Consider the following 22,895-nt stretch of genomic DNA (forward strand, 5'->3'; position numbering starts at 1 on the left):
CCCTGTCTTCAAAACAGGAGAAAATAGCACAGATTCTAAGGTTATCTTGAGTGTTTTTATTGTAATCTTCTTTAAATATGTAAAGATACAGAATTTATATAAACTTTTTATATATAGAGCTCAGATGTTAAAATAGTTTTTTCAGTTAATAAAAATATAACTATAAAGTTATTGTTGAATCTGACTCATACTGTTTTGCTATAACTATTTTGTTCATGGCAGTTTTGTTGATTAGCTGATTGTGCTTGCTATTTTATCTCTAAATTTTTGTGTGTGTATATGTATACATACATGAATATGTAGGCTAAAGTACCTTCCCACTACTAGGATTACACCATACATGGCTGTTTACATTTGATAAGGATTTTGGTCACCTGATTTATGCATACACTGAGCTATTTTCTCAGTCTGTGGTGGTTTTTCAGCTTAGCATGTCTGTACAACTTCATGTGTGCTGCTGGTCATTTTGGAATACCATCCCCAAATCATGAGTATCACCTGGCAGCTTCAAAGTCTCGGGTTGAGGGTTGGCTCAGCAGTTAAGGTCGATTGCTGCCTTTCCAAAGGAGCTGTGTTTGGTACCTAGCATCCACATCAGGTGGACCATAACCTGTGACTCCAGTTCAGCGGATCACACACACTCTTCCGGTACTTACGTGGCATATATATGCAGACATACATGTTACCTTAAGAATCATTGGTGGTGTGGGAGGAGGTGCTGGAGAGATGGCTCAGGTTAAGAGCACTAGCTGCTCTTCCAGAGGTCCTGAGTTCAATTCTCGGCAATGACATGGTGGCTCACAACCATCCATAGTGACATCTGGTGTCCTCTTCGGTCTGGCCTGCAGACAGAACACTGTATACATAATAAATAAATACATCTTAAAAAACAAACAAAACAAAAAGATGGGTAGTGAATGTCTTTAATCCTTTCACTCAGGAGGCAGGCTAGCCTGATCTACAGACCAAGTTCTAGGACAACCAGGGCTGTTAGAGAAACCTTGTCTCAGAAATCTGGGAGTAAAAACTCATGAATGGGTACATTTCAAACATCCTGCAGCAGTCAAAACCTTCATTTATATATACCATTAATTTTTAGGTCTCTTTTGATTAGTTCTCCTTCTGTATATTCTCGTTAGCCTGTGATAATTAAGTTATTACAATATGTGCCAGTATTATCACTATCTAAGCCAAGATTAAACACAGAATTGTCAGTTCACGACTGTTTGGAGCTCTTCCTGGTAATCAGGAATATATTTATGATTATTTTAATTACTGTTCATATAGAAACAAAAAGCTGAACAATATCTCAGAACTTAAGAATTCTACAGATTTCAGAATATTGCATTTTTATAAACAGTAACACCTGCACAGAAAATTCTTTTTGTTCATCTTTAAATAATTACTCTGTGACTATCATAGAGCATTATATTCTTTATTCTAACCATTTGAGGAAGATTTTTCCTGAGATGGTTTTTCTACTCCTTTGATCCCGAAACCTTTGCCATTCTACTCACGTTTAGAAAATAATGCAATATATGCCAACGAGAAGCAGGGCAGGCCTGGGGTCCAGATATGGTATCATTGCTTACTGATTTCTAGCCTTGCATGCTTTTAATTTTCCCATGTTCAGAGCATAAAGATCACTATCTTAACCTGTATGAGCCATTGCAGAGACTAAATAATTGGTATAAGCTTTCCAATCTAAAATATTCCATGAATGTTTTTCTTACTCAAAATATGTTAGCTTACAACCCAAGAGGGAATGGGGTGGGCATGGCCTTTAATTCCATTATTGGGAAGCAGGGATCCACAGATCCCTGTGTGTTTGAGGCCAGCCTGGTCTACCTTGTGAGTTCCAGGACAAACATAGCTACTTAGTGAGGACCCTCCCATCTCAAAAAATAAACAATTAATAAATAAATAGATTAAAAAGTTGGCTTACAACCTTATTGTTTTTTATTCCTGAATACAAAGTAAGCACAAACATAAGACAAAGCACACATTTTTCATTTGTGTGTGAGTGTGTGCCCTTTAGGGGTTAGAGGACAACTTTGTTGGGGTTGGGTCTCCTCCTTCTACCATGTGGGTCCTAGAAATAAAACAAAGATCTTAAAGTTTGGTAGCAAAAACTGTTACCCAAAGGATGTTTTTTCTTTTTGGGGGGAAGATTTATTTATGATATGTATAGTGTTCTGCCTGCATGTCAGAAGAGAGCACCATATCTTATTACAGGTGATTGTGAGCCACCATGTGGTTTCTGGGAATTGAACTCAGGACCTCTGGAAGAGCAGCCAGTGCTCTTAGCCACTGAGCCATCTCTCTGCCCACTCCCGCACCCAGTTACCTTGCTGGCCTTTGGTATTCTTATTGTATGTACGAAATTGAATGTACAAAGCTCTAGTTGATTACTTGTGTCAGTTTCTAGGTTAGCACAGGGTTTTTTTAGACCTTTTGTTAGAAACTGATTAGCTGGATCTCTGAGGTTATTGGGAAATTTTATGTTATATATACTTTAGTCTTGGTTAAAGTTTAACTTTATTGATTAAATACATTTTAACAGATGGAGAGCAATATTATGAAAATGTTAATGTTAGCTAGCAAGAACCATCCAGAATTATGTCCTGACATATGTTTTATAAATGTTAACTTAGTAAAATGTAACAAGAAGAGTGTAGCAATAGAAAGAGAAAGATTGCTAAGTGGGCAGAAACTGCTTTTGATCAGCTGTTTATAAGGGCTGTGGTGTGAGTGCAGCACATTATATCCTGCTCTGACTTTCAGAGGGAAGTTTGGAAATCAAATTCCATTCCTAAGCTGTATGTGATACAGAGAAATTCAGTGTACTTATGGCTGGGTAAGTGATGCTGAGTGTTCTCATCTGTTGCTGTCCAACAATATTTTCAAGCAGTGAAGAAAAGGAGCACCACCTGCTGATATGGAGTGTGCATTGATTTTTTTTTAATTAACTGACTAAATGTCATTTAAATGGAGCCATTGTTTACTTTCTCTTTGCCTCTATGGAACAGCATGTCTGTAGATGTTCTCTCTTTTATAAGAGTTTGGTTAGGTTTTTTAAACATTGGATAACCAAGGAGGAGTAAAATAATAAATTGGAAGGTTGTTTTTTTTAGCCTTTGAGTGGTAGGAAATTAAATATTTTATCCTTCAAGAGAAATGGAAATGAATTAAGTTGACTCAAAAGATGGAAATCTTAGCCAAGTGGTGGTGGCACACGACTTTAATCCCAGCCAACACTCAGGAGGCAGAGGCAGGGGGATCTCTGTGAGATCGAGACCAGTCTGGTCTGCAAGAGCTAGTTCCTGAACAGCCTCCAAAACTATAGAGAAACTCTGTCAAGATGGAAATCTTCAGAGTGCCATCTGTGGCAAAAATGTGCTATAAACTCAGCCAGAGCATTGGTTTTGTCTTAAAATACATGCTTTTATTTATTTATTTGGTTTTTTTGAAACACGGTTTCTCGGCTGTCCTGAAACTCACTCTTTAGACCTGGCTGGCCTCAAACTCACAGAGATCCACCCGCCTCTGCCTCTGCTTCTCAGGGGACAGGGTTAAAGGTGTGCGACACCATGTCTGGCTAAAATACGGGATTTTTTAACCTAGAACTTCAGGTTACCTCTGTAGCCTTCGCTCTTGCTGTCACCTCTCTACCAGCTTGTGTTTTATGAAATGGTGGGGAGTTTGGTTTGAGACTACTCAATCAAGGATGACCTTGTGTGTACTGCCATGCCTGGCTCCTGCAGAATAGTTTTAATTCTGCTTTCTGAAATAATGTGAAAGGGAGCCTAACTGATGCCCTTACATCTGTCAGAAACTAGGTCTTGTTTAATAAACCTGGTAACTGGATAATTCTCTGGATGGGGATATGGAGTACTCCCATTGCCTGTATATAGGAAACACAAGCAGATGTCTGATTAATGATCACTAGCAATGAAATGTTTTATTGTTTGAATCCCAGTATCTAAGCAGGATTTTTCTCTGAATTATAAATATGTCACTTGTTACAGGAGAAAATGTCCACCTTGGTTCTGGCGATGGGCAACCCAAAGATTCTGGGCCCCTTCCTCAAGTGGAAAAGAAGCTCAAGTGCACAGTTGAAGGCTGTGACCGGACATTTGTGTGGCCAGCTCATTTCAAGTACCACCTTAAAACTCACCGGTGAGCTAATCGTAGAGGAACTGGTCCCTGACCAGACAAACTAACTACCAGAAATCAGGGACTACTGCTATGCGGACTAAGATTGTCTTTTAGTGAGGGGTGATGATAAATATGCACCTGTAATCTCAGCCAGTCTGGGCTATAGCAAGACCTTGTCTCAAAAACCAAGATCTCTGGTTCTTGTTTGTTTTTCAATGGAATCGTATGCTGCCCAAGTTGCTGCAATTCTTTGAGCTTAAGTGATCTTTCTACCTCAGCCTCCCAAGTGTTGGTTTACAGGCATGCCACCTAATATGAAGCCTTCTGCCTCTGGACTTTTTTTTTTTTAACCTTTCTCTTCTGAATATCTTAACTTTCACTCTTAATCTGTGACTGGCTCCTGCTGGTGGCTGCTGGCTCCTGTCCCCCTGCACTCCTCGCCTTTCTCCTCTATTTCTTCCCAGATTTCTCCTCCCATTTATTCCCTCTGCCTGCCAGCCCCACCTATCCTTTCCTGCCAAGCTGTTGGCCATTCAGCTCTTTATTAGACCAATCAGGTATTCTAAACAGGCAAAGAATCACAGCTTCACAGAGTTAAACAAATGCTGTGTGGTGGTGCAGACCTTTAATCCCAGCACTTGGGAGGCAGATGCAGGTGTATCTCTGAGTTAAAGGCTGGCTGAAGGCTGAAGGTAATCTACAGAGCGAGTTCCAGGACAGTTAGGGCTGTTACACAGAGAAACCATGTCTCAGAAAACAAACAAACAAGAATGCAACACATCTTTGCATTATTGAAACAAATGTCCCACAGCATAAACAATTGTAACATGTCTTAGAAAATAATATGCCACAACACATCCTCCTGTTTGGTTTTTGTTTTTGTTGTTCTGGGAGCTAAACTAGGGCTTTCTAATCTGTTAAAAATATACTGTCCCCCGAGCTATAGCCCCAGCTCCCTCCTTTTTTTTTTTAATAATTTATTTTTATTTCATGTGTATTTGTATTTTTACTTGCATGTATTGTTTGTGTGAAGGTGTTAGATTCCCCTCAACTAGAGCTGCCATGTATGTATTGGGAATTGAACCTTGGTCCTCTGGAAGTATAGCTGGTGCTCTTAACTGCTGAGCCATCTCTCCAACAACCCTCCCTCTCCCCCACCTTTTTTTTTTTTTTAAAGAAAAGTTCTCATTGCTTGCTCAGGCTGGCTTGAACTCCAGATCCTTCTTCCTTAGCCTACTATGTGCTGAGATACGTGTGCATCATCGTACCTGGTGGAAGGTGCTTGGATGTTAATACAAAGAATTGTGTCGTCCTATTTACTTACTTTATTTGAGGCAAAACATACTGTATAGAAAAGGGTGGCTTTGAATTCCTGATTCTCCTGCCTCTACCTCTCATTACCTCATTCCTGATAAATATTTCAGTAAGAGATTTGGCACCTAAATATCTTTTGGTTTTTCAAGACAGGGTTCCTCTGTGGCTTTGGAAGTTGTCCTGTTGACCAGGCTGGCCTTGAACTCACAGAGATCCACCTGCCTCTGCCTCCCGAGTGCTGGGATCAAAGGTGTACGCCACCACTGCCTGGCTGGCACCTAAATATCTTAAAGAGCAAAAATTCTCAAGTCTCATTACAAAATAATTTGAGAACTTAATAATATGTAAGGATTAGAGAGATAGATGAATTAGCTATTAAGAGCATTGGATGCTCTTCTTGAGGATCCAGGTTATATTTCCAACACCCAAATGGTGGTTTATAGCTGCCTGTAACTCCACTTCCAGGGATCCAATGCTCTCTTCTGGCCTCCTTGGGCACCAGATATGCACGTGGTACAAATACTGAATCAATGCAGGCAAAACACCCATACACATGAAAATAAGTAATAATATATGTGCCTAGGCTGTTATCCTAAATCCGTGAAGTTAGTGTTGAGTTGGGATTGGGCTTTTATAATTTCAATAAGCTGGGTTACTTTGATATATTCAAGTTTGGAATTCATTGTGTCTTGAGCGTCAGTAGAAATGTTGACTTGTCACCACCAGCACCAGGTGCTTTCAGGCATTGTTGCTTATGATGTCTTTACAGAAATGAGCGCTCCTTCATCTGCCCCGCAGAAGGCTGTGGGAAAAGCTTTTATGTGCTTCAGAGACTGAAGGTGCACATGAGGACACACAACGGGGAGAAGCCCTTCATGTGCCACGAGTCTGGGTGTGGCAAGCAGTTCACCACAGCTGGAAACCTGAAGAACCACCGTCGCATACACACAGGTGTGCGTCTCTGCATTCCTTGGCTCCCTTGCTTGCTGTTTGCTTATACTTTGGAAAGCAATGGGAAAGTAGAAGATGCAGTATTGTTCCTAGACTCTGGAGATTTTCCTAATTTCAGTGTCTTGTGCATTCTGTTCATTCTTTATTGGTAACATTTATCCAGCTTTGTCTGTGTGTGATGAACAGACAGTGTTGATGTCTGTCTCCAAAAGCCTAACTTGTAGGAAGAAATGTAAGGTTGTCATAGGTAACAGTGACACCAGGACATAATGGACAAGTCAGCCTGTTTTCCAGCCTCTCTGAACATTGTACAGCTGTATTTAATGAGTCATACAAATGTTACAGAGCACACTGAATGTGAGATAAGATAGAACCCCTGAACTTCAGGTGCTTGCTTTCTTGTTAGAGCTTACAACATGAGATATAGAATAACCGTCAGATGGAAAGGAGCAAAATGAAGATTCCCTTGCTGCTTAGCCTCAGATACTGCAGATGCTTTTGGAGCCATTGGCAGAAATGTGTGTTTTCGAAACTTAATCACTGAACTCAGCTCACCCATTGAGAATGTGTCCCTCTTCCCTGATCTGTTCTGTTCTCTGTCTCTTTGCTCAAATGACAGGAGATGTGCTCTAAAGTCACTCTGAAAGGAAAGTCCAGCCTCAAACCACAATTGTTCTAGACATGATTCCCTCCAAATTGGCATAACCTTTCAGTATGTTAGTGAATGAACAGTTCTCTTTTCAGTGTTCTTGAAATAGTAAAAGGTACTTATCCCAAGAAAGAAATTTGAAAGTCTGTCTCGTGGTCTGTATTCCAGAACATTGAGAGGCAACATTGCTGGGTACCCAGTTGCAATTATATAGCATAAGTTAAAGAAACCAGAAAGAAAAAGTCATTAAAATCAGAACACAATGATGGTCAGTTCTCAGAAGGCTGAAACTTTGTCTCACTTTCTGTCTCTAGGAGAGAAGCCTTTCATTTGTGAAGCCCAGGGATGTGGCCGATCCTTTGCTGAGTATTCAAGCCTCCGGAAACACCTAGTAGTTCACTCAGGTACTAGAACTGTCTGTGTGTTCATAGACTTCAGGCGTAGTAGGAGACAAGGGTGGGAAGGCTGTGTGCAGTACTCTAACACTTTCCATCATAAAGTAATAAAGCCCAAGACTGAGAGATTGGCCTGTAATAATTATATGCAAAAGATCTTCTCATCAGTTACTGCTCTCTTCAGATTTAATGAGGAACCTTCTAATACAGACCTTTTTCTGAGATCTGTGTTGGATCTTTTTATATATTCAATTTGATATGGATCCTATATTGACATTTTCATTCCTCTGGGGTGGGGATTTCAAAATCCAGAGCAAACTGGGAAAACATCAGTGGTAGCAAAATCTGTGATATTCCTGTCTTCTGAGAAGGCATTGGTGGTCCTGCTTCAGTCACCGTTCCAACAGAAACTGCCCTTGCCTACTAGGACTTCATGGTAGCCAGCAGTGTAGAAGAAAAGACTTAGTGGCCTGCTTTTTGCTTTGTATTATTAAATTCCATGCAGCTCTGTCGACTTGCTTATTCTAGGCAGATGACTTAATCTCCCCTGATAAAAACCGTCTTTCAGGCTTTCTGAAAATACTCTTTAGCAGCCAGACTTTGTAAGCTAAATAGAAAAATCTGAATCGATACTTGTTTCCCTTCTCTCCTCTCCCACCCTCCCAAACGGAAAGCACTGAGGAGGTGGAGTTGATGATGACCGCAAAGCACTTCAGCAAGAGCTGGGGGGGTGTGGAGATGACCAGTCAGCCAGGGATGGAAATTTCATGGTTGAGCTCTCAGTGCTGGAGCTGTTTTGTTTTTCAATTGGTGAGACCGGTCTTAGGTAGAACAGGATGATATTGAACTTCTGATCGTCTTGTCTCCACCTCCCAGGTGTTGGGGCTGAAGTGTGGCCTTTGTGCATGGTAGGCAGGTAGTTTACCAGTTGAGCTGTCTCCAGCTCCTAAGCAGTTTTCATATGATGACAAGTTCCAAGTAAAAACGGCAGGCGGATAGCTTGTGAGCCAGATGTGGACTTCACATGTGTATTGCTTGAGTCTAGAGTGTTTTGTTATACTAGCTGTATAAAACTATGTCAAACATATAGTCAGATATACACAATAGAAAAATAGATATTTTCTTATGCCTATTAAATTTAGAAATAACTTCTTGCTTTTATCTTATATTTAGTCCATGTTCTGTTCCACCCAGTTGTCTCCAAAATGACTTGTTGATTTATTTTTAAATTTTATTTATTTAATTTATTTATTTTTGTGTTGCTGGACATTGAACCCAAAGCCTCATGTATAATGGGCAAGCATTTAACTGTTGAGCTACAGCCTCAACCCAGAAGTTGATTCCTTTAAATAAGGATCCCTTCGGGTATTGCTTACTCTTGGCTATTAAATCTACTTTGAACCTAAATCTTTTTATACTGATGTTTGTTTGGTAGATTTATTACAGAACTGAGTTACTGGGGTTCTATAGATGTACCATCCTCTGGATTTGTCAGCTTCCTTTATGTGTTTTTCTCTCTGTGCTGGAGAGTGAACCTAGGGCCTCACACATGCTGGGCGAGTTGTTTCCCAATACTTGCTTTTTGTTTTCAGCTTGTTTTCCTATATTGCTAAAAATAGAATTAGGCTCTAAGAGCTTCAAAACTTGGGGCAAAAATACATTGTATAATGTACAGTGTACTTCATTTATGCCACATCAGGACCCACACAAGGTTTGGTGGACGGAATTGATCAGTGGGTTCAGTTTGTATAACCGGTTTCTTAAGGTCTTCTCTTAACCTTTCACCTATGTTTTTGCCCCTGATAGTTAATTGGTAGTTTCCCTTAGTTCTGTTCTTTCACATTAGCTAGATTTCTTCATGAAGTAGGGCTGTTTGATCCTTTATACAAGTAATGGCCAGTTAAATGCTTTTCATTATGAGCTTGCTTTTGGTTTTGTTTTTTGTTTTTTTGTTTTTTTGTTTTTTTTTTTATTCAGGCAGGACTGGAACAAACCACATATATAGGCTGGCCTCCTGCCTCAGCTTTGAAAGTTCTCAGATTATTGACATGCATTCCCTGCCTGGTCTTCAGAATAAGGAACTGGTTTCTTGACTTACTTGGGGGTTGTTTATAGCTAGAACACAGACATGGAACAGAGGCTGGAGAGATGTCCCAGTGGTTACAAGAGCACTGCTACTGTCCTTCCAGAGGACTCAGGTTCAGTTCTCAGCACCACATCAGGTATCTCACGTCCTCCTGTAACTGCAGTTCTAGGAAGTGTTTGTTTGGTTTTGTTTTGTTTTTTTTTTTTTTGTTTTCCTTTTGAGACAGAATCTCACTATATTGACCTGGCTGGTCTGGAATTTATTAAAATCTTGCACTCAAGTTCTGGAATTAAAGGCATGTACCATCACATTCAGCTGCTTGTGGCTTTTTAAAAATAAGGCTTTAGAAAAGCCTGGTAGTTTATTTCATAGCACTCAGAGGTTGATAGAAAAGGAATGTCATGAATTTGAAGCTAGCTTGGGCTATATAGTGAATTCCAGTATAGCTGTGCTTACAGAGTGAGATGTCTGTAATAAATACCTAAAAGACAATAAAAGAATAGAAATGGAGGTTTCAGCTGTAGTTCAGCGTGGCCTAGAACTCACTGCTGTAGCCCATGTTGCCTTTCAACATTTTTTTTAACCTTCTTGCCTTTAGTCTCCTAAGGAATATAGGCACATAACTTTAATCTGTGAGACACATACATGGGTTTGTCTAATTGTTAGCCATTTCAAATAGTACTGCAATAAATAACCTATGTGTAGGTTGTTTCCTGTTGTAACTTAAGGGCAGATTTAGAAAGGTAGGACTCCTGGAGATGAAGAACAAAAACATCTGTATTGTTTCTAGGTAATGTCAGATTCCCCACCATAGATGTCATGGTTTTTTGCATTCTCATCAGCAATGAAAATTGCTGTCTAATGCTTTTGCCAGTTGTAAATTGATTCCCAGTATTTACAAGTTGGAAGATTTTATTTAAAAATCCTCAGTTCTAGCTTCTTTAAAAAAAAAAAAAAAAAAAAAAATCTGGCAGAACAAGGCTTCTTTCTACACATGGAACATGAGCGCCTGCCCGTGGATATTAGCTTTGGAGCTTTGTTCTGAGGGTCGTCATGTGGGTAGGTGAGTGAAGACTATTGAGACTTATAGACATGATAGCTCAGATCATCTATGTTAAAAGAATTATTGGCAAATGTTGAAGATCTTGAGTCTTGACAAGAAATAGGTTGTAATGAACCCTTGAACCCTTGAGGTAGATCTGAATTCTGATGTTTGGTGGAAGACTATTGGAGAAGTAAATAAAGACTTTGTGCAGGTGCCTGGTACCACACTGAGGAGGCTGTTTGGAAGGAGAGCAGGACTTTGGTCCAGAAAGAAGTGCTGGAGCTAGGCCCTCCTGGGATGGTCATCCTGCCTTCCCTGTGTACAGAGGTTGTGTGCCAAAGAGCAGCCCTAAGTCTTCTGTCCACCTGATGGCCATCAGAACTGTATACTGTCTTTTGGGCTGCCCTATCTTAACATAGTTCTCTTTGCAGGAGAGAAACCTCATCAGTGCCAAGTCTGCGGCAAGACCTTTTCTCAGAGTGGGAGCAGAAATGTTCACATGAGAAAACATCACCTGCAGCTGGGAGCAACTGGGAGTCAAGAACAGGAACAAACTGGTGAGGAGAATGTGTTAAACAGCCAAGTCATTGGACTGCTTGGCTATTTGGAAATCTATTTAGGTTTACGATAGACAGACTTGGTTTCATTTGATGGATTCATAGTTTGTAACAGCTGTATAGTATAATCATCTGCAAACTTTCAAAACATATATTTCCTTATTATTTGTGTTCCTCCCCTCACAAGAGAGGAACTGGTTAAATGAGATGAGTTGCATGCAGCTCGGTAGTAGAATGATTGCTTAGCATATGTAAGACCCTGTGTAAACACCACAAAAAAAGTATGTGTGTGAACATGCATATACACATGCACACAAACAAATTAGTTAATTAATAAATAGCGCCTGTAGATCCACTTGGAAGGCTAGGTGGGAGGACAAGCTGGATAGCATAGTGAGATCCTGGTCTTAGGAAAGAAACAAAAAAGCCAGGAGTGGTAGCACATAGCCTTTAATCCCAGCACATGAGAGGGAGAGGTGGGAGACCAACAATTCGGGGCCAGCTTCAACTACATAGCAAGTTTGAGTTCAGCCTGGGCTAGTTGAGACCCTGTCTCAGAAAACAAAATAGTAAATAAATGTTCCACTAATGAGTTTGAGATCAGCTAGGTGGTCTGTGATTCAGCTTTTAAGGAGCATGGACATAAAAGATTTCTATATAACTAAAGTTTTAACATTTTGTATTTCTTTGTTTGGCTGCCTTTTACCCTATTTTAACACTGATAGAAACCTCAGGGTTTCTCTGTGTAGCTTTGTAGACCAATCTGGCCTCGAATTCTCAGAGATCCACCTGCCTCTGCCTCCCTAGTGCTGGGATTAAAGGTATGAGCTACCACTGCCCAGTTAGAACCTCCTTTTCCATGTTTTTCTTTAAAACATTCCAAATATTCTTTCAAAGGTTGTCCTCATTTGATCTCTGTTATATGCTGACCTTCAGATGGTGGTCACATGAATAGATAATTATCCCTAAAGATTGGTGTCCCCTGTAGGTGTATTCTTGTTATCTGAAAGTGAGTGAAATAGTGCACTCAAGACAAAAACTTACAGTTCTGAAAGAGGTAGCCAGCTTCCTTGTGAAAGGAGATAAGGACCAGGCACAGCCTTAATTGCTGTATGTCTCTCACATCCTGTTCTCTGTGTAGCTGAGCCACTAATGGGCAGTAGTTTGCTTGAAGAAGCTTCAGTACCCAGTAAAAACCTGGTGTCTATGAATCCCCAGTCCAGCCTTGGTGGAGAGTCCTTGAATCTGCCAAATACCAATTCTATTCTTGGAGTTGATGATGGTAAGACTTCTAGTTCGTTATTTGGGGGAAACAAGTTGTAACTCGGGGCTAAGGAGTAGAGAATCTCCAAAATGGAAGTTTTAATATTATCTCTTATATGATGCTATGATTGAATAGTATTTGAACTTATTCTCTGGGGTGGTTAAATGAATCTTTTTTTTTTTTTTTTAATGATTAACTATGATGTAAAAACACAAGAATAAAGAAAAAATTTAAAAGTTAAAATATCTGTAATCCTTAGCATCCTAGCCCAACTGTGTCTGTCTTTCCTGTTGCAGTTATGGAAGAGCTTAACTTTTAAAACATTTAAACAGAGCATAACCAGGTTTTACAGAGGAGATACAAAGCAATTTGTCCATACCTTCAAAAGCCATATCTTCTGGAGAAAAGAAAGGGCTCTCTAGGAAACAGTTGCTCCTCTGGTATAGAAATTTCACCCAGCTTACACAGGCCAGGCCCTCTTCTCTGAAAAACTTACCAGGTGAGGTCAGCATGCATTTATTAGTGCCTACTGTGTGCCTGGCACCATGGGAAAGACAAAAGTAGGAGGTAGGGACCATTCTAGCTGAGAAGCTGGAGCCGCATAAATGTGTGAAAGATCACTGAGTAAATAGATGAGATTACATCATCAAACGTTCATTACACAGTGCAGTCTGGAAGGGCAGACCAAGCTATGAAGTCACCAGAAAACATCTTGTAATTTGCTTGAGGACTAAGTGGTTTATCTTAAAATTATCTCCAAAAGGTTTTCATGGTAATTCTCTGAGGAATGTCTACTAAGTGTAAGAGCCTGTGTTTTAGTCATTTCTCCTTCACAGTCTGAAGTGTAATTGACTGTTTTAGTAACTTCAGTGTGGAGCTTACAAAGCCTGCCTGTTCGTAAGCAATACTAGCAGAGCACACCAGAAGACAGAGGAGTTGCATGGAGAGCTTTGCTGGCCTTGAAGAAGCAGATCCAAGGGAGGAAGGGACACAGAGTATGAATTTTAAAGCCAGGATTAGGATTAGCTCAGTTTCTTGACATGGACATATTGCTCAGAACTTCGGTATTGACAGCCTCAAAGGCCTGCCTTGCCCTATTTCATACAGTCCAGAAAACGTATTCTGAATTGTTGCATTGAAAACTTGTCATTCTTATGTCCAAGTTTCTTTGACTTCCCACCCTCTTTTTAATACTTTCTAAATCCACTAATAATGAAATAAAAGAGAGAGATTGGGGTTGAATTCTTCGGGGAACAGATTTTTAATAATTGATTTGAAGCAGTGGGTGTGCTTGTGTATTCTCTGTCCACTGAAGATTGATGCTCCTGTTGTTTCGCAGACGTGCTCACTGAGGGATCCTCGCGCCCCCTGTCTTCAGTGACTGATGTGACTCATCACTTGGTGACCATGCAGTCGGGGAGGCAATCCTATGAAGTTTCTGTCTTAACTGCAGTAAATCCACAGGAGGTAAAGCTGTCTGTCTCCCGCTTTTACTTTGTTTCTGTAGCGACTTGAATGGGTGGGCCGTGACTGAGAAACTAGTTCATTGGATCTAAAAAATGTGCCACTTTCCGGAATTTTTGACTGGCTTACTTTCCTTTAAGCACTAGTGCAGGGTTACTGCAGTCTGAGTGTTGCCTGGTGATTTGGGAGACTGATCTGATACTCTGAGGCCTGAGCACTCTTACACATAACTTTTTAAAGTTTATTTTTAATTATTTGTGCTCTGTGTGTGTGTGTCATGAATGCACATGATTGCAGGTATCCAGGGAGGTCAATAAGGAGGGTATCAGAGCCATGGTGGTGGTGGCGGAGCACACTTCCAGCTCTCGGGAGGCAGAAGCAGGCAGATCTCTGTAAGTTCGAGGCCAACCTATTCTACAATGCAAGTCCTAAGATAGCCAGGCTATTACACAGAGAAACCCTGTCTAGAAATGCAAAAATCAAGCAAGCAAGCAAGCAAATAGAAAAGGTGGCAAATTCCTTGGAGGTGGAGTTATAGACAGGCAGGCAGTTGTAAACCATCTAGCACAGGTGGTAGCACTGAACTCAGGTCCTCTTTAAGAACAGTATTTACTCTCTTAACCACCAAGCCATCATACAGTTTTCTTAATGTTGTTGTGTTTATTCCCACTGATTTCTGCCTCACTAGATTGCTGGTTCAAGACCAGCCTGTCAATTAGGCTACATTGTGAGACCACTTCTCAAAAACAAATCCACATTTCTTTCAAATATGGAATCTAGATTAAAACAAAAACAAAACAAAAACCCACAAGAGTCTAGGGGGATGGTTCAGTTGGTAAAGTACCTATGGTGCTAGCATGAAGACTTGAGTTCAGATCCCTAGTACCTGTGTTAAAACCAGATAAGGTGGGTGGTATAGATCATGCTAGTGCTAGGGAGTAGAAACAGGTGGATCCCAAGAACTCACTGGCCATCCAGTCTAGGAAATTAATTTTTGAGCTCTAGGTTCAGTAAGAGACCCTGTCTCCAGAAATGTGCAGGAGGGCCAGCAAGATAACTGAGCTGGTAAAGGTGCTTGCCACCAGGCTTTATGATCTCAATTAGATTCCTGGAACCCATATCATAGCAAAAACTGACTCTCATGACATGTTTGTGTAGTTTCACACAGGCCACGCATACAAAATACTATGGAAAAGGTGTTTCAGAACGTTGAAACATTGGCAGAGATGTGGGTGGTCCAGTCCCAATGTTGTGAGTATGGGAGAGCTGCCCCTATTACTCATCTGTCATGTGGCTGCATGGGCAGAGGAGAGATGCCCTACTATTCCACCTCCCTCCCATCAGTGTCTGAGACAGGTGGCAGGTGGGAGAGCTGGCCCTGAGATCATAAGAGCAGGAGAGCTGTTCTTGCCCCTCATCAGTTGCCAAGCAAACCTGAAGGCTGTCATTCAGATCCCAAGCACCAGTGGAAGTACTGGGTAGTTGCGTCAGGTACTTGTTGGTCCCAGCATTCACTGGGGCAAGTTGGCTAACTATACTAACTAGAATTGGCAAGCTCTGGGTTCATTGCGAGACCCTGTTTCAATAAATAATTTGGAGAGTGATTGAGGAAGATACCTGACATCAACCTTAGGCTTCACACTCCTATGTTCTCTCATAGATGCAAACACATTTTAAAATGTGATCGCTGGAAAAAGACACTCTAAAAATGGGGAAATTAAGCTGGTAGCTCAAGTTAAGCTTTTCCCTGTAGTTCCAGTGTTCCCAGTTGAAATAAAGGGATTGCAAGTTCAAGGCCAGTGTAGGTTACAGCTGGATCCTGTTTCAAAAACAAATAAATAGTGGAAGTAGAAGGGGCCAGTAATTTTGGGAAAAATTTGCTGTTCGTAGAGCAAATAAGGTCAATTAGGGTTAGAGTATGATCAGAATATATTACTTACGTGCTAATAATCCATGAAGATTTTTTTCATTTGTTTGTTTTTTAGGACAAGGTTTCTCTGTGTATCAGGTCTGGCTGTCCTGGAACTCGTTGTGTAGATCAGTCTGGCCTTGAACTCACAGAGGTCTGCCTGCCTCTACCTCCCAAGTGCTAGGATTACAGGTGTGTGCCACTACCTTAAAACAGTTCTTTAAACAAGGCATGTTGACACATGCCTATAATCCCACTGCTGAGAGGCCAGAAGAATTATGTGTTGGAAACCAACTCATAATACTGAGTGGGTTTCAGGATATCCTGAGCTACAGAGTAAGCCCTTCTCTTTAAAACAAACAAACAAAACAAAACAAAAAAACCCCAGAAGGGTCAAAATTGGGCCAGGTATTTTAAAGAACAGCATCTGGGAGGCAGAACTAGGCAAATCTCTTGAGTTTGAGGCCAACGTGGTTTGCATGATGAGTGCTAGGCTAGCCAAGGCTACATAATGAGCCCCAGCTGCAAACAACTACAACTACAATAAAACACCTAAGGAAAAAGAAAAGGCCAAAAATCTTTATCTGAAACTCCCTGTTCAAAAAAGGTGTCTTTATTCTGCTGTGGTCTTGAATCTGGGAGAATTTAACAGACCGAACCATCTAAAGGACCTTGTTCAATTGCTTGTTAGCTGAGAACTATCATCCCAGTCAAAGAGGTTTAGATTGATTCTGAGCCCATCCAACTGTATCGTCTTGGCTGACTCAGAAAAGAGAATGAAAAGCCAATCAGGCCTTAAGTCTTGTGCCTTGAGAGTACATGACTTTTTTCACAAGTTCATTGCATATGGATTAACTTTCAACAAAGATCCCTCCAGTATTTGGTTTTGTTTTACAACCTCTCCCTTTCCCCCTTTCCTTTCAGTATAATCTTTATGCCCTAGTAAGCCATTTATAGTATCTAAATGACTCTACATTCTACATTAAGTATTTTAAATAGGTTAACTCTTTTGGGTTAATCACAGGGCTTTGGGCACATTCATGTCAGCATACTCTATCAGGATTTTATATTGTTGTTGTTACTTGTTTATCTTGTATTGAATAGTCTGCTGTTGGCATCATTGGTTCTAAGTTACCTTTTGTAGGTTGCTCTTTTGGAACCAGTCATCTCTGTCTCACTTATGCAACTGTCCCCTCTATTTTTGCCTCTTCATTTTTCTTCTTTGAAATGTATCTTATGGGGGTGCTGGAGAGATGGCTCAGTGGTTAAGAGCACTGACTGCTCCTCCCGAGGACCTAGATCAATTTCCAGGACCGACATGACAGCTCACAACCATTTATAATTCCAGTTCCAGGAGACCTGACACCCATGCCAAGACATCAGTGCACATAAAATAAATTTAAAATGAAAGACAAATTGGTTGTCTTCTGTACTGCAATCCACTTGTCTAATGATTTCTATTTTAAACAATTATTTTATGGAAATAGTTTTTATTTGACATGTTTTTTTTTTTTGACTGTATGTATGTATGTATGTATGTATGTGTATCTCATGCATGCTTGGTTCCCTTGTGGGCAGAGAAGCATCAGATCCTATTGAGCTGGAGTTGCAGGTGGTTGTGAGCCGCTGTGTAGTGGCTGGGAACCAGGTTTGTGTTCTCTGCAAGTTCAGCAAATGCTTTTAGCTGCTGAGCTATTTTTCCAACCCCTCAGTACTTAATGTTGAACTGTTTTTGTGCCAGAATATTGTAAAACATTATTATAGACCTGTCTGTAATTTTTTTAGAGTATACCTCTTAAAAGATAAGGATTTAGGAAATAACTATATTTCTATCCCCAACAAGTTGAATAATAATTTGTTATCATCTAATATTTTGTTTTTCATCTCCTCAAAAATGTCTTTGGTTGTCTGACATGAACCAGCATCCATGTATTGCACCTGGTTAACACATTACTTTGTTTCTCTGTTGTTGTGATTTAAACCCTATGACCAAAAAGCATCTTGGGAAGAAAGGTTTTTTTATATATAACTTATAGATTAGAGTCCATCATGGAGGAAAGCCAGGACAGGAACCTAGAATCGGGCACTGAAGCAGAGACCAGGGAGGAATGTTGCTCACTGGCATGTTCTGCCTGTTTGCTGGTGGGACTAGGGAGGTAATTCATTTTGGTCAAGTGCTTGCCATACAAACACAAAGACCTGAGTTGGATCCCAAGAACCTTTGTAAAACAGCCAGGCATGGTAACACATGCCTATTATCCCAGTACTTTGGAATTATAAAAAAAAAAAAAAAAAAAAAAAAAAAAAAATTGTAGGTTTGGCAGCATGTGCTTTGTAATCCTGAAATATGTGACATCAGTCAACTGACCTTGCTAAAATCCATGAGTTTAGAAAGAGCCATTGTCTCAAAAAAGTCTTATAAAACCAAAGTGAATGGCATGTGGACCTCCTTCATATACATATATAAACACACAGGTGGAAACTGGTTTCATCAATTATTATTCAAAAACTGAACAGTAGAGTGGAGTATCAGTGTTTGCTACAGCCCTGTAGGAGTCCTTCAGGCCCATCTCCCTTCACCACCGAAAATGTTTTAAGCCCAGTGAAACCCTGAATCTCTAATGGGTAGGTTCCTGCTTCAGGAGTTGTAATAGAAACAACCTCCTTTCCTGGTTGTCTGTTTTGGATTGACACTGACTTCATAACAGTTTTGGCTACTAATTTCCTTCTGTGTTGTCCCATCACTAACTCTCAGGTATGAACACAATCGTTGAGCCTGTAGGTTCAGGTTTGTTTATTGTTGTAGTTAATGTGGCAGCCAGGCATAGTGGCGCACACCTTTAGTCCCAGTATTTAGGAGGCGAGATCAGGGGATCTCTGAGTTAAAGACTGGTCTGGTCTACATAGCAAGTTCCAGGAGAGCCAGGGATACACAGAGAAGTCCTGTCTCACAAAACAACAACAAAAGCAAGCTTTTGGGGGCTGGACAGATGGCTCAGTGGTTAAGTACTGGCCATTCTTCCAGAGGACCTCACTCCACTCCCAGCACATTGCAGCTCACAACTGTCTGTAACTCCAGGGAAATCCGACACCCTCATGAAGATATATATGCAGGCAAAATGCTAATACATATAAAATAAAAATGAATCCGTTTTTAAAAATTAAAAAACAAATGGATTAACAGTAAGTTCTATCCATCATCCTTGACAGAATTTACCAATGTACTCCCCAGACTCCGGTCTTAACCCTTTCGTTTAGTCTAAGCTGGTTCTTTTTCTTCTGTAATTCATCCTTAACCTAGTCTATATTTGTTTTCAATTTTAGTTACTAAACCAAGGAGATTTAACTGAAAGACAGACATGAGTATGCTGGCTCCTGGAGGAGGGGATCTATCTGACCCCAGAGTGCATGATGGGAACAGATCCAAAGGCTTACATTCTGCCAGAACTGAAATGAATCTGTGAAGGACAAAGACCTTACCTTGCCTGTGTTCATCTTCCCTGGCAGAGAAGAGGGGTGCCTGAGAGCTTCTGTTCAGCCTCCATCTGATCCAGACAGAGTGGGGCAGTGTGGGGGCAGTGCTATGGGCTGGATACCTATAGCTGCTTCTCTTCCTACTGCAGAGTTTCGGGTTGACTTCTCTCAAAAGCAAGTTTAATGATGTGTTGGATGAAGATTTTCATTGTGACTGTTCAGGTTTTCCTTCGAAGAGTTTTCATCCTAGATAGACCCAGCCATCTTTTCATATGATTGAATCATGTCCTGCCTCCAACCACAGAACTTCACCAGGACATTGAATTTTCTAGATGCCTTGTTGCTTTGAAGAAGGGAGTAATGCCAGTTATGTTGTGGTATTCTTCCTTTAGCAACCTGAGTAAAAGACTCTCAGCCATTGGGCTGTAAAAATAAATTACTTGAATCTCCCCTTGGCCCAGGCTGAGGTACACCTCTTTCTTCTTGGTCATTTTTTTGTTTTTGTTATAGGACTTAAAAATAGCATGTTATGAGGTTTTTGTTTTTGTTTTGTTTTGTTTTAAGTTAAAAACCACATGATCTAGAGTTTCAGTTTTCCTTTTAAATAAACAAAACAACCTACTTAGCTCTGGCTCTTGTTTTAGACCAGTGGTTCTGAATCTTCCTAATGCTGCAACCCTTTAATACAGTTCCTCGTGTTGTTGTGAGCCCTCAACATAAAATTATCTTCATTGCCAATTCATAACTTTAATTTTGCTACGGTTATGAATTGTAATGTAAATATCTGATGTGGAGGCTATCTGATGGGGTCACCATCCACAGGTTGAGAGCTGCTGTTTTAGATAGATGTGTTCTTAAAGAAGTCAAGAAAATAATCCAGCCTTTCTCTTTAAGATAAAGCACTGAAAAGAAGATGGAAAGGGGGCTAGGGATAGGAGCTCGTGCCTTTAAGGCAGTCAGATCTCTTACGAGTTTGAGACTGACTACCTTGTCACAAAAGTTCCAGGGCAGCCAAGTCTACACAGTAAGACACTGTCTTAAGAAAACAAAAAGGGCACTAATTAGCCAGGTGTGGTGGTGCCAAACATTCAGAGGACAGATTTCTGAGTTTGAGGCCTGATCTACATAGGGAATTCCAAAATAGCCAAGGCTACATAGTAAGAACTTGTCTCCAAACAGATAAAGAAAGGAAAAACACACTTTTTGGCCTAGAGAGATGGCATTGTAGTAGTTAAGAACACTTGCTGCTCCTCCAGAGGACCCCAGTTCAGTTCCTAGCACCTACATCAACCAGTTCACAACACCCTCTACCTCCAGCTCCAAGGGATCTGATGTCCACACCTGCGTGGCTGGCTTCTGTGGGTACCTGCACTCATGCACGTATCGCCACAACACACAACATAGACATAATTTGAAAAATAGGAAAAAAAGCTACTATAAGATAGGGTTCTGGTTGACACTATAGAGGTAAAACTGAACTGAGGAGTCTTATAAAACTGAACACCAAGCCAGGTGATGGTGGCCTTTGCCTTTAATCCCAGCACTTGACAGGCAGAGACAGGCAGATCCACATTTGAGGCCAGTGTGAGCTACATAGAGAAACCATCTTGAAAAAGAAAACTTGACACCACTGTTTTTGTTTAGAACTGGTGAACCTAAGCTGCTGCTGCTGGTGGCACTGCAGCAGGGTGCACACCTTAAGAGTGAGTTCCAAGACAGGCTCTAAAGCAACACAGAGAAACCCTGTCTTGAAAAACCAAAAAAGAAAAGGAAAAGGGGAGAGGGTGTTGGTGAAGAGGTTAAGAGCACTCATTGGCTGCTCTTCCAGAGGACTGGAGTTTGATTTCCAGTAACCACATGGTGGCTCACAACCACCTACCTATAATGGGATCTGGTGCCCTCTTCTGGCATGCATACAAACATGCAGGCAGAACTGTATACATAATAAACGAATCTTAAAAAATCAAGCAAAGAAAGATGGCAAACCCAAATTATTAGAGTATTAGACCCATCCAAAAAATCACAATGTTTGTCTTGGAAAATAGCAGTAATAAAGGGTATTTCAGATTCTTTTCCAGAAATTGTTAGACATGACAAATGGGTTTCTATAATCTGTTATCTGCCTATAGCACAATTAAATGACAAGAAAAACACCCCAAAGATCACCTACTAGTACAAAATCATAGTGTTCAGAGTAGTTTTATTTAAAATGAATCTTATGCTGATACATGCAAATAGTGCAGTGTTGAATTGGCACTCACAATTATTCTTCAATATGGAGACTAAGATCATAGCAATCACTTGTTTTTCCAAAACCCAGGACTTTTTTGCCCTGTAGAGGCCATTTAACAATGTCTGGAAACATTTTTGGTTGTCAGGAACCCAAAGGGGTGCTACAGGGCACACAATAGGTAGAGGCAAAGGGGTGCAAAAAATGTCAACAAACAATAGAAACGGACCTGCCCCTGTGTGTCAGATGCTAATGATAAGGCCTGTGCTTAAGGTTGCAGATGTGGACTAACTGAGAAATGTTTTATTTTACACACTATTCCTAAATCTTTAGCTGCCAGAGTGCCAGATTTCTGGCTGCTGCTGAGAATATGTTTTCCAGAGGTCCTGGATCTCTATTTCCTTACTGCTGCCTGTTTTCTACATGCATTCCTCTTATACGGACTCTGGACTCTGTAGGTGTGGGCTTCTACCTTGTTTTCTATTCCTACTCCTTAGTGTCAATCATAAAGCAAGAACCTTTAACATTGGGCTAGGACCCCTCCACCCTCCGCTTTGATCTCTGCAAGCCATTTCTGTCATTCTCTCACTTCCCTAGCTGTAGCCTTGTAAACTCAAGCTCCTCACCTAGTTGGCTGCTTGATGATCAAATGTGATGATGATGAGCGAACTGCTTCCATAAGCTTTGGTTAGCTGCTCAAGCCCTTGTCCTTCCAGCTCCTCCTTGGATCAGCAGGCTGGTCTAGAGTCTTCTAAATCCTGCCAGGAATCTTGGATGCTGAGTTTTATAGTTTCATGAATGCTGAAAAACAATATTGTAAATGGAAAGGATGTATAAGGTTTAAGAACCATTTCAACGGGCTGGAGAGATGGCTCAGGTTAAGAGCACTGGCTGCTCTTCCAGAGGTCCTGATTTCTATCCCAGCAACTACATGGTGGCTCACAACCATCTATAATGATATCTGGTGCCCTCTTCTGGCCTGCAAGCAAACACTCAGGCAGAACACTGTATACATAATAAATAAAATCTTAGAAAGAAAGGAAGGAAGGAAGGAAGAAAAAGAAAAGAATGGTCTTAACATTTTTGTTATTTTTTTTTGGTAGAAATGGAATTCTAAAAACAGGAATTACTTGGACTTAAACTGGAAATAATAGTAATATTCTACTTTTCCTCTTTGCCTTATATCAGTTATGAAAGAGGTGATGCCAGAGAGTTAGCTATAAGGAGAAGGTCTGCCAGACAAGTGGTTTCATCATCTCACAAGTAGAGGTGTCTGGACAAGTTGTTATGTAAGTACAGTTCTGTAATCTCAAAATGAATAACTTCTCTAAGTTTGCTCCTAGTGGCATCATTGGGGATGGATGGCAAGTTAGAGCTATGGGCTGATAGCAGGCTCTCT

At 40.6% G+C, this 22,895-nt stretch overlaps 1 protein-coding gene across 2 annotated transcripts in view; it reads left to right on the forward strand.

The window, feature by feature from the left end:
* Positions 1–19,892, forward strand: part of Znf410 (zinc finger protein 410) — a 32,467-nt gene extending 12,575 nt beyond the window's left edge. The window contains exons 6-12 of one of the 2 annotated variants that reach the window (XR_007835237.1): positions 4,029–4,179; positions 6,242–6,423; positions 7,387–7,476; positions 11,030–11,155; positions 12,297–12,437; positions 12,716–12,918; positions 13,759–13,886. Coding sequence is in view for 1 of the 2 variants with exons in the window: in XM_051196306.1 (XP_051052263.1) it covers positions 4,029–4,179; positions 6,242–6,423; positions 7,387–7,476; positions 11,030–11,155; positions 12,297–12,437; positions 13,759–13,886; positions 19,117–19,155 (857 nt within the window). In the remaining variant the exon portion in view is untranslated. Of the gene's footprint in view, positions 1–4,028; positions 4,180–6,241; positions 6,424–7,386; positions 7,477–11,029; positions 11,156–12,296; positions 12,438–12,715; positions 12,919–13,758; positions 13,887–19,116 lie in introns of those variants that run through there. The other variant, XM_051196306.1, reaches the window with a different exon arrangement.
* The last annotated feature ends 3,003 nt before the right edge of the window (positions 19,893–22,895 follow it).

The sequence above is a fragment of the Phodopus roborovskii genome, unplaced genomic scaffold (genome assembly GCF_943737965.1).
Source record: "Phodopus roborovskii unplaced genomic scaffold, PHOROB, whole genome shotgun sequence".
Taxonomy (NCBI): Eukaryota; Metazoa; Chordata; class Mammalia; order Rodentia; family Cricetidae; genus Phodopus; species Phodopus roborovskii.